We start from the raw sequence: 16,642 nt of genomic DNA, 5'->3' as shown, positions 1-16,642 counted from the left end.
TCTTGCTCACAGAGAGAGTGCATAAGGGGACACACAAAATAGTAATATATTGAACAGCTAACTATTAAGAGACTGGAGTTATATCCACTTTATTAAAAACAAAAAGGGTGTCCTATTCAAGTGGCGAGGAGTGTATGTAGGTAAATAAAAAAAATTAAGTGGGATGTACTTTTTTGGACTCAAAATATTTTGAAACAAATAGTCTAGTAATTTTAGGTTTTATCTGCGGAAAAATTCCTACTGGGCTGAATTTTGGTATACAGCTTAATGGCGGCTTTGTTATGAAGATGTGAAAAATCGACATTGATATCGTGTCCGCGTTAAGAGTTATAGGGGTCAAAAGGTCACAAAAAGTTTTTCGCAAATATCTCGCGACCTATTGATCGGAGGTCATCAGAGGTTATATAAAAATTGATGGTCGTGAAATTATCCACAACATATGCCCAGCACATTTTTTTTGTAAGATGAACCGTTTCGCGAGTAGAACGCAGAGAAGGTGACTAGATTGCACTCACATACGAAAAAATACATATTTTTGGTTTATTTTGCTCGATTTTTGAGGTTTTTATCGAAGTAGCTTAAATTTTTTTAGTTTTATTAACTTATCTTATAACGTAAATACGGATTAACTAAAAAAAATAAAAATGTACACATTGGGATAAAAAATATTATGCAAAAGACCACTTTTTTTGGAAATGTTGTATGTTTCCCTTTTTTGTACAATAAGTGCCTTCATTATTAAGAACACACTTTTTAAACATGGTTCAATTTTAGTTTTGAGCTTGGTATAAACCTTAAATTACCATTAAGCTTTTTCAGCAGCTAATTTTGTACTGTTATAAGGTATTCTGCACTTTTCTCTTGAGAAGCTCTTTTCTATGGAATTCATGTTTGGAAAATTGATAATAAGCTCAAAACTAAAATTGAACTGGCTAAACCATGTTTGGAAATTTTAATGTTTCTTAAACTATAGTATACTTGCTTATTTTAAAAATTTGTTTCAACTTTAAGGCCCAATTTATTCACAATGCATTAAAATTAAAGTCGTCATATAAAACAGAAAATTTTAAAAATTGTAGGGACGATTTTCCGTATTTCAAATACAATCGAGAGTGAATAAGTTGGGACTAATAGCCTGAGGTCGAATCACGGCACACGATTACGATCATAACGTTTTGACTGTTTCTGTCTATTTAATTAGTAGAAAAAGATAGGGACACATAGCAACCACCAACGTTTGCCATAATTCGACCCCTGTTTTCACTATGATTATACAAAAAAGTTTCAATTTTTCAATTAATTTTAATTTTTAGGTAACAGTTTGTTTTTGATATTTTGTACTTTTTATACTATTTTTGCTTTTGTGTTTCGATGTAAGTTTAAAAAAAAAATTGAACCGAATTACAAAAAAAAATAAAAATGGAAGTTATGTAGTGCTGCAAAAAATAATTTTTTTGCATTAATTTGAAAATTCAAGAAAAAGAGCTTTTTGAGGCTCTTAGCAGTGTTGTCAGGGCCGGCTATTTATTGCCAAACAGGCTCCTAGAAGATTTCACTCGCTCCTTAAAATTTTAATTTCCGCTTTATTGGAATTTGGCTCTTTTAATTTTGAAATCAAAGCTTCTTCCAGCAAAAATCTACCAAAGATGTGAACACAGACAACCAATTTGCAAACACTTTTCCTTTTTGCGTATTAAAAATTTAATTAAACCCTCGTGAATGAGCGTGAAAACCAGAATTATGAGCAAAATTAAAAACAAATAATTGTACTTGAAGTCTGATAAAAGCAAAAGTTATCTGAAATTTAAAAAACAAATCAAAAATCTCATACCACAAGAAATTGTTTGCGTGTTTTGGACTTTTTTTTTTAAAGCCGCTATTTTTGGCTCCAAGATTTTTGAAAATCGGCTCCTTGCCTCTAAAATATTTTGGCAACACTGGCTCTAAGTTCGAAATATCGAGAAAACTACTAATTTTAATTGTGCCTTTTACAGTTTAACATGTCCACAAAAACCCTACACAGCTTCGATTTAATCCACCTAGCCATAGTTTTGTTTTATATTGCAAAGATCATAATCTATTACAAAAAATATGTTTTTTCAGATTTTTGTATGCATTTCTATTGTTTATCAATCAAATACAATTACACACAATTAAAAATAAATAAATTCGCAGTATAATTTGAGAATAAAGTAAGAAAACGGCATTGATCAGCCGATCAAAAAGTTTGAACTCTCGGAAAAAAAGGTTACATATACTGCCTCCAAAACTGTATTTTCTACCGATCCGACTATTAAATCGGTCGATTTCGCACACCAGTTATCAAAACTTACTAACTTTATAGTCTAAGAGCCGGCAGCATATTTTGGCAGTTTTGATATAACCGAAATTCGAGTATGCACATATCTAGATATGCACCACAGTATGTCAACGGAAAAAGTCTGGCAGTGATCTTTTTCAGCTTTCCATTGCCAGACGCATCCAAAGTGCAGCAAAAAATCAACTTTTGACGTTTTGGTATAACCGAATAAATGATACACCAAAAAATCATAAAAAATCCCCTGATTTCGAAACTGTGGGTACCGCAAGTTTCTTTTTCAGCTTTCGCCCCGCCAGACCGCTTTGAAGCATTTTTAAGTGCATTTTTCTAATAAAAAACCTAATTACTTATTTTCTGTTAGGTATAACCGAATGATGGTAACAAATTAATATTCTATGTCTATTCCAGGTCTAGAAAATATAATTTTTAGCCAGCTATTTTTCAGCCTTCCCTCTGCCAGACGCATCCAAAGTGCAGTCAAAAATCAACTTTTGGCGTTTTGCTAGGTATAAAACGAATAAATGATACACCAACAAATCATAAAAAGTCCCCTGATTTCAAAAATGTGGGTACCAGAAGTTTTTTTTCAGCTTTCGCCCCGCCAGACCGCTTTGAAGCATTTTGAAATGCATTTTTCTAATAAAAAACCTAAAAGCTTATTTTCTGTTGGGTATAACCGTATGATGGTAACAAACAAAAATTCTATGTCTATTCCCGGTTTAGAAAATATAAGTTTAAGCCAGATATTTTTCAGCCTTCCCTCTGCCAGACGCCCTTAAAGGTTTCCCAAACAGGTTTTTCCATACAAAAAACACCTAGTTTCTGTTTTTTTTTCTTATAAAATTGAAATAATATTTTTTTGTTTAGAGTAACCATATGATGGCCAATTATTAACTTTCTCTGCCTTTTCCTGATTTAGAAAATATAAGTTTAAGCCAGTTTTGTTTCAGCCTACCCTCTGCCAGACGCTCTAAAAGGTATCTCAATAGTACGGGAAAGTTAGATTTTGCTATATGAAAATTAAATTATTTCAAGTTTGTCATACATTGTTTTTCTGTAGGTTCAAAAATACGCGAGTTATGTGAAAAACTAAAATTTTTATTAAAAAAAAAAAAAAATGGCGGCCAAATGACTCTTGGTGCGATTGTACAAAATGTGGTTTTAGACTCTTTCGACCCCTGGGTTTATGCTCTTTCGAGCCCTGAAGTCAAAATGCATTTCGGATTTTTTCCCAGACCCCCATATAGCAAAATTTAACTTTCCCGTACTATTGAGATACCTTTTAGGGCGTCTGGCAGAGGGTAGGCTGAAACAAAACTGGCTTAAACTTATATTTTCTAAATCAGGAAAAGGCAGAGAAAGTTAATAATTGGCCATCATTCGGTTATACCTAACAGAAAATAAGTAATTAGGTTTTTTATTAGAAAAATGCACTTAAAAATGCTTTAAAGCGGTCTGGCGGGGGGAAAGCTGAAAAAGAAACTTGCGGTACCCACAGTTTCGAAATCAGGGGACTTTTTATGATTTTTTGGTGTATCATTTTATTCGGTTTATACCTAGCAAAACGCCAAAAGTTGATTTTTGACTGCACTTTGGATGCGTCTGGCAGAGGGAGGGCTGAAAAATAGCTGGCTAAAAATTATATTTTCTAGACCTGGAATAGACATAGAATATTAATTTGTTACCATCATTCGGTTATACCTAACAGAAAATAAGTAATTAGGTTTTTTATTAGAAAAATGCACTTAAAAATGCTTTAAAGCGGTCTGGCGGGGGAAAGCTGAAAAAGAAACTTGCGGTACCCACAGTTTCGAAATCAGGAGATTTTTTATGATTTTTTGGTGTATCATTTATTCGGTTATACCAAAACGTCAAAAGTTGATTTTTTGCTGCACTTTGGATGCGTCTGGCAATGGAAAGCTGAAAAAGATCACTGCCAGACTTTTTCCGTTGACATACTGTGGTGCATGAGTTCTTAAATAATCCTCGTCGCCAAATTGTTATATACTTTCAAGAAAACAAGTCTTTATTCAACAAGCTAACAATTTAATTTAATTTTCATTTTCATATTGTTCTATTACATTATAGCAAAAGCTACTTGATTGATTTCAATATAAATAGTTAAAGTACAATATTGACAAGTGTTTTTCTATAATGCTAACAATGTGCATACTCGAATTTCGGTTATATCAAAACTGCCAAAATATGCTGCCGGCTCTCGGTCTATTAAGGCGATAGAAAGTCTGTATTGCAAGGGCTCTCAAGAACACAAAACAGAAAAAAAATCAATTTTGTAAAGAATTCAATAAATTTAAAGACTTTCAATCATATCAGAAACTCGTTATATTTAAAAAAAAAAAAAAAGAATCATAAAATTCGTTCATAAATTTCAGCCAGTTTTCATTATGAACTGATTTTGTGATTCTTTTTTTCGGGATTCGTAGAAAATATCCGAAAAGGATGGGGTTCTTGATATATGTAAACTATTCGTGAAATTATTCGCTTTTGTGTCGAATCTTCCATTTTCGAAACATTCGGCTGGAGTCTTTGATGTAACACCATGAATTGGTTCATATGCATAAAATATAGTAAATGATTTAACTTGAAAAATTGTAAAGTATGAACTTTTTTTATCCACATTTTATGCATATCAAACTTATACTTATTATTTTCATATTGGTAGTATTTACTTTTTTTTATGCATTCGGGCTATCACCTAATAATTTTTCATTTCTGAAATCTGCAAGTATTGGTTTAATTCTCAATTAAAATATATATTTTAAGTCTCAACAAAAACAATTTTATTTCTTTTAAATATTTGATAATTACTAAGTTATTCTTAAAAAATAAAATTAAATTTCTTCTTACAAAAAATCTGTTTCAATGGAATTCAAAAGTTTCATAACACGGTCATCATCTTCATCTGGTTTCTCTTTTTTAATAATGATCGTTTTATTCGCCTCCTCTGGAACTGTTGAAGTAATTTCTTGTTTAATTGCGAGTGTATTCTCATGTTTTTCAATTTTGACAACTCCTTTGTTTCTTTCTTGGTCCGTTCTGACTTGTTCATGTGGTCCATTGGAAAACCTCCTTCTCCTCTTTCTTGGCTTTCTCTTCCTTTTGTGAATGACTGGTGGCATTGTTGTGGGAGCTTCCACATAAACTATTTCGAAATCTTTAGAAGACTTGACAATATTTACATTGGGACTATCCAAAAAATTACGACCCAAAACCATTGGATATCTCTGAACTTCGTCTTGAACGATCATAATTTCTATAAAAATTTCAACTTGATCGACAAAAACCGTTTTAGAGATTTTTCCCAAAGGCTTTAACTTCCTTTGGCCAAATCTTGGAAAATTCTCTTCATAAGTTTTCATTTTCCAACCATTTTTTAGAAATTCTTTTTCCCGCAAAGTTGTAAATTGACTTGACAAGTCCACTAAAGCAGTCAAATGGACATCATCTACTTTAACGGGTTTGATGATAAGATCGTTCCAATCAGGGGAAACCATTGGAAGGCTACTTGTTGTAGGAGCCTGATCGGTTTTACTCTCAGGAGGCCAAACAAAGTTCTGGAGGTTATTATTCTCCTCCTTTACTCCAGTTTTGCCTAGCGACTGATTTGATATTGAACCATTTGCTTCCTGGCCCAGATCAAATACTATAGTTTGAATATTTGCCAGTATTTCAGCAATAGATTGGCAATCATACGCGATAAGTCGATTTCTCATATTCACATCTGGCAAACCAGAAATTATTAAATTGATCATAGTTTGCGATTCAAAATTGCACTTTCCCGCCAAAATAGCAACATCATACGCATATTCTTCATAACTCTCTGAGTCATTTTTGGATCTTTTAAAAAGTTCACCAATATATTGTGAACGATGTTGCCAAATTGGGAAGACTTGAACAAATCTTGATTTGAATTCTTGCCAATTGGTCATGTTACAACCAAAGCACATATTGGCGTCTTTGAGACGTTGAGTGGCATACAAAAGGGTTAGTTTGTCATTCCAATTGTTTATGGAGCTGATATATTCAACTGCATTGATCCATTCTTGGGAATTTAAACTAAATGGAGAATTAGGATTGAAAATGGGAATCGTATTTTGTATTTGGTCAGGAGTGAAGTTTGTTTTGGTTCTTTTTGCAGAAGACTCTTCCGTTTCCATGCCCACCAGGGGAATGGAATTGGATTCTAACATTTTTTTTAATTTTCTTTTAAGTTTTTTTCTTTGATTTTTTAAGTATTTTTTGTCATTGCGTACAATTTCATTGTTCATTTTAATAACAGTTCAAACTTTGGAATTAATCTTATTAATTTTTTAATAGCACACTTAGCACCTGCATTTACTAATTTAGAAAAAAAAAAATAAATAAATACTTTAAACTGTTATCTGTGCTATGTGCTTTATGTGCATGTATAAAGATCAATTTTGTTTTTGTATAAACAAACTGAATTCGCTGTGGTTTATGTGTGTGGAACCCATTTGCTCCACTCCACATTCAAGAACACAAGATTAGGTACAACGTTCATACAGGGTGTCCCGAAAGTCAACTATTACATGAAGCCTCATGAGGCGCGACTCTTTTAAAACATAATGAGTGCAAAAGAGAATAAAGATGAAAGAAAAAATTATCCGACCGGAGAGTCGTGGGTCGTGAGTCCGAGACTCTTTTTTGAAGTTTCTTTTTCCACTTTTTCTTTTTTTCATTTCTTTTTGCTTCTTGGTGCAATACAACAACAACAAATTTTAAATCAAAAAAGAAATGTCAAATTTGAGTCCTTGACTCAAGAGGCATCGTGTAATAGTACGCGCCTCACAGAATGATTACCAAAAGAAAATTGGAAAAAAGAGTCAAGCCTCTTGAGGCTTCGTGTAATAGCTGACTAAGCAGGAAAGGAAAATTTATGGTATATTTCCTTAGGCTGTGTGTGAATTGGGTTAAAATAAATATTAAGCCGACGATAAACTTTTGAATTACTTTAGCCTGCACTCAGGGAAAAAATAACTATTTTAATAGTTAAAACTATGAAAATAGTTATATGTGACTATTTCAAAAGTGTGTTTTTTTGTTTATCTATATAGATTTTGTGCAAAAGTAACGACGTCGGGATTTTTGAAACTCGTCCAAATGTTTGGCACCACTGTACATGCACTTTGGCAGCTGTATGTCAAAAATGTGCCGTGCTCATGTTTTTCTTTAACTCCTTAGTGGTATGGCCATTAAATCCATGTTGGATTAAGAAAAATTTTTTTTTAACATAAACAAAAATCATTTGTATATTCTTAACTACATTTTAAGACCATGACAATTAACATTAGTTGCGTCGTTCTTGTGTTATAAGCGTTTGAAGGTAGCCATATTGATTTTTTTTTTTTTTTTTTTGAAACGTGGAAACTTTATTACCTATTTTTATTTCTAATTTTTCGAAAAAACTTTCGTAATTTTATATAGGTATATATTAGGTGTGTTTATTATTACAACCGGTCTTAACTGGACAAAAAAACGCAGTCTGGGCTAAGCAATTTACATGTTAAATACAACAAGACCTTAGCCCCTTGGGCTTAGTTGTTTAGCCCGGAGATTTCTCTGTGCTTAACTTTTTGAACAGTTTAAATCTGTGCTACCAAACTATTTTTTTTATAAATTGTTTAGAATTTGCTTACAAACGTGAAAACTGACGTTTGGAAGGACAAAATGTATTAAAATAGTTTTGCTAGCATACATTTTTGTATCTCTTTGTAAAACATATATGAAAAATACAAGAAAATGACGAAAGCGAAAAATATGACAACTCTAAATTTTTGTTGTGTCTGCTGTTTTCGGAACATTCAATATACAGTGCTGCCAAGATTTCAGGTTTTTTTTGTCCAGTTAAGACCGGTGGTAATAAAAAAACACACCTAATGAAGTTATAGTACTATCATGAAGTGAAACGATCTTAGGAACTCTAGTGGTGACTTGAAAAAGCGGAATTTGTATTTCGTATCGGACTGATTTTAGCTCGAATAAAATGTTTCGATAATTTGTATGGGAGCTAAAGTTTAGCGGAGCTAATTAGGGAGCTAATTTTTAGCTCCCATACAAATTATCGAAAAAATTAAGCCGATCCAAAACGTATCCCATAAAAATTATCGATAACTTGTATGGGAATTTTAGCTCGGTTAAAATTAAGCTCGATCTGCGTACCAGGCTTTAAACTTAAAAGCTTATTTTGTTGCTTCTTTTTTTTTTTTTGTTTAAAAAATGTCATTTTCGATTGGAATCACTCAAGGATTTAATCATTGAATCGCTTCCAACCCAATTTTTAAATCTTATATCTGTATTATGTGAATTGATTATAATCATATATATTTTTTTTGCTTTTCTTTGACGTTTAAATGTTATGTCGTTTTCGATTGGTTTGGCTCAAGAATTCATTCATTCCGAAATCGAATGGAACAGGTCATGTCGGTTCCACTCAATTCTGTTTTTTTTTTTTTTTTTGTGAAATTTCAAATGTCAAATACCTATTGATTTTATTTTTTTCTCCAAACGGAAAAATTATGAAAGAATAAAGGCTTGGCCACACCGAAGGGTACATACGGTAGCGGTACGGGTAATTGTATGAAAAAAATTCCACATCTGAACGTTGATGTGTCAGTTTTGAATTTTTTTCATACAAGTACCCGTACCGCTACCGCATGTACCCTTCGGTGTGGCCAAGCCTTAAAGGCTTGGCCACACCGGAGGGTACGCGGTAGCGGTACGGGTAGCGGCAACGATATTTGTATTAAAAAAATTCCACACCCGAACGTTGATGTGTCAGTTTGGAATTTTTTCCATACAAATACCCGTACCGTTACCTGTACCTCTACCGCGTACCCTCCGGTGTGGCCAAGCCTTTAAGGTGTGTTTTTTTTGTTATGTGCAAAATACCGACATCGGGATTTTTGAAATCCGTACAAATGTTTGGCACCACTGTACATACACTGTCTGTCAACACCGGAGGGTATGCGGTAGCGGTACGGGTAGAGGTAACGATACTTGTATGAAAAAAATTCCAAACTGACATATCAACGTTCAGATGTTGAATTTTTTTCATACAAATATCGTTACCGCTACCCGTACCGCTACCGCATACCCTCCGGTGTGGCCGAGCCTTAAGGCTTGGCCACACCGGAGGGTATGCGGTAGCGGTACGGGTAGAGGTAACGGTACTTGTATTAAAAAAATTCCAAACTGACACATCAACGTTCAGATGTGGAATTTTTTTCATACAAATATCGTTACCGCTACCCGTACCGCTACCGCATACCCTCCAATGTGGCCAAGCCTTAAAGGCTTGGGTAGCGGTGAGGGTACTTGTATGAAAAAAATTCCAAACTGACACATCAACGTTCAGGTGTGGAATTTTTTTAGTACAAATATCGTTACCGCTATACCGCATACCCTCCGGTGTGGCCAAGCCTTTAAGGCTTGGCCACACCGGAGGGTACGCGGTAGCGGTACGGGTAGCGGCAACGATATTTGTATTAAAAAAATTCCACACCCGAACGTTGATGTGTCAGTTTGGAATTTTTTCCATACAAATACCCGTACCGTTACCTGTACCTCTACCGCGTACCCTCCGGTGTGGCCAAGCCTTTAAGGTGTGTTTTTTTTGTTATGTGCAAAATACCGACATCGGGATTTTTGAAATCCGTACAAATGTTTGGCACCACTGTACATACACTGTCTGTCAACAATGTGCCGTGCTCATGTTTTTTTTAACTCCGTAGTGCAGGCATGTCAAACTTGCGGCCCGCGGGCCGCATGCGGCCCACAACGAATAACTTTGCGGCCCAGTCCACATTTTTATTAATTTTGAGTTTAAGATTTAGATTTTATGTTCACAGCTTTCGATAACAAATTTTATAAGATCTCGTGGGTTAAATCAGGGTAAGTTATTAGATTTCTTAAAGGGAACTAGAAGCGAATATTCTGAGTTAACCTAGCAACGATTCAAGGGCTTGGGAATTTTTTAGTTTTTAATGATAAAAATCTTTAAACCAGCATGTCTTGCTATCTAAAATGGTTGCAGAGTTTATAATCCATGATGTAGCAAAAAAATGTATCTGAGTTAAACTCAAAACTGCGAGGAAAATTCATAATATAACAAATATGTGAACAAATGCAACATTCAAATGCAAACGTGCATTCAAATGCAACCTAGCTCTTTTGGAACATCAGAAGATAAACTAGGATTTGACGTATCAAAAATACTACGCAAAAAATCTAAACTATAAAATTGAATATTTCTTGAAAGACAAGTTCGCTTGATTTTTTTCGATTTGTTTCTAAACATAGAGTTAATGCCGAATCATGTGAAAATGGAGGAAAGCGATTTCTAATTTGACTCCGAAGTAAGTTCCAAATTCGATGAAATGCCCGATTTTATAAGTATTTTTGTGCACTTGAAAACTGCCATATAAAATCGTTTGCCAACTTCACAGTAGGTACCTGTCGAAGCGAGCAGTTATTAAGAGGAATGAGTTACCTATAAAATCCTGAATAACTAACTTTGGTCTGGAAAAAAAATGGTAAATGAAAAAAAAATAGTTTCATCATTTTTGCTGTTTTTTTTTACAAAATTGTTTTACATATAAAAATTGTAGCTTAACATGTTCTGCGGCCCACAAAAATTATTATCTCGCTGTTTTGGCCCCTTGTAACCATTGAGTTTGACATCTCTGCCGTAGTGTATGGCCATTACATCCATGATGGATAAAAAAAAATTTTTTCACAAAAAACCAAAACCATTCATATGGCCATTGCATCCATGTTGGATTCAGAAAATTTTTTTTAACATAAAACCAAAAATCAGTTGCATATTAATAGTCAGTTCTTTTTTTTTTTTGTTTGCTGTCAGTTCTTTTTTTTTTTCTGCTGTCAGTTTTTTTTTTTTTTTTGTCTGCTGAATTGTTGCTGAATTCCTCAAAAGGTTTGTTTGGTTATTTCGTTTGGAGTTAAATGTTTTCATTTTCAGGTTTTTGGCGAGTTTAATCAAAAACTTGTGTTTTGCGAAAACTTGTGGTTTATGAAAAATGTATGGAAAAACTTGTGTTTTTGATATAGGTTTTTAGGGTTTTTCGCAAAAACCGCGTTTTTGGCTTGGTGTGAAAAGGCTATTAGATGTCAAAAAATTATAAACGTCAAACAAAAACCTGTAAATTTGTGGTGTGAACGCTTTTCAGGTTTTTGAAAACTTTTTGCCATAAACCGCGTTTTTGGGTCTGGTGTGAAAAGCCTATTAGCTCCGTTTTAAGACCATAAACATTAGTTGCGTCGTTTTTGTGTTATAAGCGTTTTAAAGTAGCCATATTGAATTTTTTTTCGATTTTTTTAAAATAAAACGTGGAAACTTTTTTATTTTTATTTCTAATTTTTCGAAAAAACTTTGTTTGTTTATCTGAAAAGTGCATTGCGTACATCTCGAAATATTAACATTTCAATGCAACCATGTCAAACAAATTTTTAATTATTTTTTTCTATGAGAACTTTTTTCAAACCCCATTTTTTCCGCTTTTTTTGTTAATATGTTTTAGATATTTCTGTATAAAATACCTTTAACACAACAAATAAAGTGCCTTTGCACCACTGTTTTATCGAGAGAAAGTTAAATCTGGATTTTTCAAAAACTATACAGATAAAGTTTTTGTTGTTTATAACACGTAAATTGTTTTGATTTCAAATATCTCGATGTCTTTTTTTTGCATAAAATCTATATAAATGTAGATAAACAAAAAAAACACATCTAATATCTATTTCCTTTTTATTTTAAACAAATCAACACTTTGTTCCACAGTCTGTCGGCCTATTCAAATACCAAACTCATTCAGCTGCATCAGTGTATGTATTGTGTATACAACGAAACCCCATTTTTGACGCGACCGACTGCTGTCTCGTCTCTCGTATCTTGCTAGTTTGATTGAACAGACTTTCAAACCACATGAGACATGACTCTTTGTTGTACCAACAACGAATACTTTTGTTTTACAGAAAAGTGGGTTTGTGTGGTTGTGTGGAGGGTTGTTTTTGTTTTGTTAGATGATTGTGTGTATATAATTGTATATGTATGTATATAACTGTTACGTCACCAATAATTAGACTGTTCGTGTGTTTAGGTATGTATTTCTATCGCATGAATATACTTTGTTCATGCAACTTCGTTCAGTAGTCAATATTTGTTGTATAAAGTGTGAACATCGTAAGATACAATTTGCTGAACGGATTTCGATTTGGAATTAAAATTATGGCAGCAAATAAAAGTATCAATGCAAAATTCATTGCGCTTTTAATCGAAGAATACAGAGCTTTGCCATCCCTGTGGGAGGTCGAAAGTGATGGCTATAAAAATAAACACATCAAAGCAGCCGATTACAATCATCTTTTGACAATAATGAGAGCCATCGATCCACTGTTGACGATGCAAGAACTTAAGAAAAAAATTGCCGGTGTCAGGACTTGCTATCGTCGGGAATTGAAAAAAGTATTGAAAAGTAGTGGGAAGGGGAAGAGAGTTTATATTCCATCGCTATGGTATTTTGATGATATTGATTTCCTTCGTCATCAAGAGCCAAAGTCACCAGGACCAAGAAGAAATGCACTTGTTAAAACTGCTGATGGTGATGATGATGAACATGTTGATGAAGAAGATGATGGTGACGAAGATGATAATGATGATCAAGACGATTGTAATAATCATTTTGAACCCGAACCTGATCCTATCGAAGAAGAAGTTGATCAAAAACCAATTTTACGAAAATATGTGAGTTAAAAAATTGCAACTTCATTTTCCAAAAATTATTTAATTATTTTTTTTTTTTAGAAAATAAAAGCACGAAAATCCAAAGAACTTAAAAGATCATTTTTTACGAGAAATACATTTGTGGCTAAGTCTGTAACACATTCTGACGTTTTACAACCACAGGCTCCACAGCAAGAAACAAAAAAAGATGATTCTACGATTTTCAGTGAATCGTGGGCGATTCTATTCAGAAAACTTTCTCCAGAACAACAATTATATGGAAAAAGATGTATCGATGAAGTTTTGTATCAAGGTCAACTGGGAAATTTAAATTCTCATACCTATCGTAATATAGAAGGCTACGCTAATGAGTCGACAGCACAATCTCACCATCAAGGGCAACCATCATACCACACTGGTAATGTTAAGCCAATTGTGGTTAACGAAATTGATCCATCTTTTGACGAATTATAAGAAAATCTATTTGACTTGTATACTTAATTTATTATCTATTTAAAACAAGTAACCAATAAATATTTAATTATTTGTATACAAAATTCGTATTTTTTCCAACAACAAAGAAATTTATTTTTATGAGCAAATTGTAAAAAAAACCACTTGATTAATATTTTTTGAATTAAAGTTTTTAGAAAAGACATTTTTTTTGTAGGATATCAAATAATATACTAATGCTGTAAGAATCTTTTAAGAGCCGCGAAAAACCTTAATTTTTAATATTTTCAAAAAAGAGTTCATAAAATTAGTTTAAGTTACCTAATATGAAAAAAAAAAAAATAAAAAAGGTTTTTATAATTTCGGTAAAGTAAAAACCCGTTATATTAGACTTTTTATTTTAATTTTTTTGGTTTCAAAACTATTCTTAAAAACATGCATGAAAATATTCTCAGTAGCATTGATGGAAAAAAAACTATAAATTTTCTGTAGAGCACTGAATGGTGTACAAGTGTTAAAATTAATACACGCAATTAATTAGGTATATAAAACCGAAATTTTCAATATTTTACCTTAATTAACTTATGACTTGGTCAGGATCCTCTGCACAGCAAATTTTTTATTCATTTTTAATTTATGATAAATAAATTTTAATAGAACTTTTTTTACATTTAAAAAAATTTTTTTTTGCAGTATTTCAATCGAAGTTCAATAGATTCGTCCGATTTATTGTTTGTACTAAGTTTTTTAACTCTCATCGATTTTGTTTTGGGAACTTTGAGGTTAACTAATCTACTTGAAATTTAGTTTTCGTTATTTTAAAAACAACTTTTAACTCTTTTTTACTTTCTTATGAATGCTTTAAAAAACTTGTATCCTATTGATTAAGGCCCAATTTATTCACTTTCCATTATATTTAAACGCTTATGTCGTTTTCGATTGGTTTCACTCAAGGATTCACTCATTCTGAAATCCAATAAAACAGTTTAAATCGCTTCCACTCAATTCAGAATGTTTGTATCGGTGTTAGTGAATAGTCAAATAAAAAATTTTAATTTTGTACGAGAAAATTTTGTTTGACATTTATTTTCTTTGTATAAGTAATTTTGAGTCGATTCTGATTTGAAATTGAGAAGAGAATTTTTCTTCGGAGAAGCGTTCTAGCTGTCATGTTTTTGTGAATAAAACGCTTTCAGAAGGCTTCTGAATGCTTCCGGACGCTTCCGGACGGCCAATCGAAAACGACATTAATTAAAAATTATAACACTGTCAAATCGCATACAAATTTTAAAATTTCCCTTTTTTTAATGGCGACTTTAAATTTAATGGAGTGTGAATATATTGGTCCTAAAGCTTTTTTCGAAATCTACATGTAACTAATAAATTTATCAGCTTAACCCAATATTTTGGCAAATCAATATTTAAGCTTTAAGGCCCAATTTATTCACACTCCATTAAATTTAAAACCACAATTTAAAAGGGATAATTTTAAATTTCAATGCGATTTGACAGCTGTCTAATTTTAAATATTTAAAGTCCCTATTAGAAATTGGAAATCTGTCAAATCGAATAAAAAAATTTAAATTTTCCTTTTTAAATGGCGACTTTATATATAATGGAGTGTGTATGAATGAAATTGGGCATAAGTCCTCATTATTTTTCAAATTTTAAGAATTCAAACCTTGAAATTTTCCCTTTCCATTATTTCTTCTGAATAAATTATTTATTGCTTACATAGTTTTGAGAAGGTTTTGTAAATTATCATAATTATCTTGTTTAAATTTTCTCTCCGAAATTAATTTCGTTGCACCATAGTGGTTGTGTCATTATCGGTCCAACCGAACTCGGAACCCATTTTTCATGTGTATTTTATAAGTTGGTTCGGTTGTACAGACTCGTCCGAACATTTGTATATAAGATAACGAAAAGGGGAAGTGGCCTTCATATATGTTTACCACTACAAAACTTTTGTTTTATGTGTCGAACGATTAGTCTGTTCTGCTTGCTGGTTGCGTCGTTGTATTGATTTTTATTGGGCCAACTTGTTCAAAAACTGTAGTAAGAAAAGTGTAGACATTTTTTGTTTGAATTTTGAAAAGAAAAAAAGATAATGGGAAGTAACAGTATTTCTGCACAATTTGTTGCTTTATTAATTGAAGAATACAAAGGGTTACCATCCCTTTGGGATATTGACAGTAGTGCATATAAAAATAAATTTATTAAAACAAAAGACTATGAAACCCTTTTGCATAGAATGTTACCGGCTGATCCTCTATTAACTATGAATGATCTTAAGAAAAAACTAGCCAACATTAGAACATGCTACCGACGAGAGTTGAAAAAAATTGAAAACAGCATAAAAATGGGTGCCTCGGGGGATGATGTTTATGTTCCAACACTTTGGTACTTCAAACAAATGGAATTTCTTCGAGATCAAGAACCAAAGACATCAACAGTAGACCAAGATGATGAAGAGCACAACCCAGTTCGGGGAATTTTTGTAAGAAGTTTTTTTTTTTTTTAAATCAACTGTTTCGAATTAATTTAATATTTTCTTTTGTTTTAAGACAAAAACTCAAAAATTAAGTCCATACAAAAGTGAATTTGTCGGTGTTAAAAAAAGTCATAAGAATTTTGTGAAAAAACGTCGACATACGGAGAATGACGAAGATCATCAACCTTTGGAAGATATTGAAGAAAATCGACTATCGAAAAATGCTAAAACTATTGCGAAGCAATTTGTAATAAAAGATGAAGCAACTACATTCAGCGAATCTTGGGCTCTTTTGTTCAGAAAACTTTCTCATGAACAACAGTTATTTGGAAAGAGATGTATTGATGAAATTTTATACAAAGGTCAACTTGGTCAATTGACTTTAGATACTCATCGAAGTATAGAAGCATGTCCCATATATTCATCGGATTCAGAAAGTTCAACGACAAATCCAGGACATATGGTTGATACTAAGGATATGTCTTCATTTTTGAATGAACTTTGTGGGAATAAGCCGGGCACTTAAATTTTAAAATATTTTCTTATTAAATTGAATAAATTTGAATGTACCTTACTACTAAGACGTTAGTGTTAA

At 32.5% G+C, this 16,642-nt stretch overlaps 2 protein-coding genes across 2 annotated transcripts; both read left to right on the top strand.

The window, feature by feature from the left end:
• Positions 1–12,304: 12,304 nt before the first annotated feature.
• LOC129907694 (uncharacterized) lies at positions 12,305–13,585 on the top strand. Its single transcript, XM_055984018.1, has 2 exons — positions 12,305–13,121; positions 13,182–13,585. The coding sequence occupies exons 1-2, from the start codon at positions 12,606–12,608 to the stop codon at positions 13,572–13,574; spliced, it is 909 nt and encodes a 302-aa protein (XP_055839993.1). The 5' UTR covers positions 12,305–12,605; the 3' UTR covers positions 13,575–13,585.
• Positions 13,586–15,466: 1,881 nt separating this feature from the next.
• Positions 15,467–16,642, top strand: LOC129907696 (uncharacterized). Its single transcript, XM_055984020.1, has 2 exons — positions 15,467–16,053; positions 16,121–16,642. The coding sequence occupies exons 1-2, from the start codon at positions 15,664–15,666 to the stop codon at positions 16,571–16,573; spliced, it is 843 nt and encodes a 280-aa protein (XP_055839995.1). The 5' UTR covers positions 15,467–15,663; the 3' UTR covers positions 16,574–16,642.

The sequence above is a fragment of the Episyrphus balteatus genome, chromosome 1 (assembly GCF_945859705.1).
Source record: "Episyrphus balteatus chromosome 1, idEpiBalt1.1, whole genome shotgun sequence".
Taxonomy (NCBI): Eukaryota; Metazoa; Arthropoda; class Insecta; order Diptera; family Syrphidae; genus Episyrphus; species Episyrphus balteatus.
The sequence above is the reverse complement of the archived record's forward strand: the minus strand, read 5'-3'. Positions and strand labels throughout refer to the sequence as shown.

What these genes read in the sequence shown, in the direction of transcription:
- LOC129907694 (XM_055984018.1), top strand. Translation starts at nt 12,606, where the DNA reads ATGGCAGCAAATAAAAGTATCAATGCAAAATTCATTGCGCTTTTAATC. An exon ending in AACCAATTTTACGAAAATAT is followed by an intron (nt 13,122 to 13,181) that starts GTGAGTTAAAAA and finishes TTTTTTTTTTAG; the next exon opens with AAAATAAAAGCACGAAAATC.
- LOC129907696 (XM_055984020.1), top strand. Translation starts at nt 15,664, where the DNA reads ATGGGAAGTAACAGTATTTCTGCACAATTTGTTGCTTTATTAATTGAA. An exon ending in ACCCAGTTCGGGGAATTTTT is followed by an intron (nt 16,054 to 16,120) that starts GTAAGAAGTTTT and finishes TTTTGTTTTAAG; the next exon opens with ACAAAAACTCAAAAATTAAG.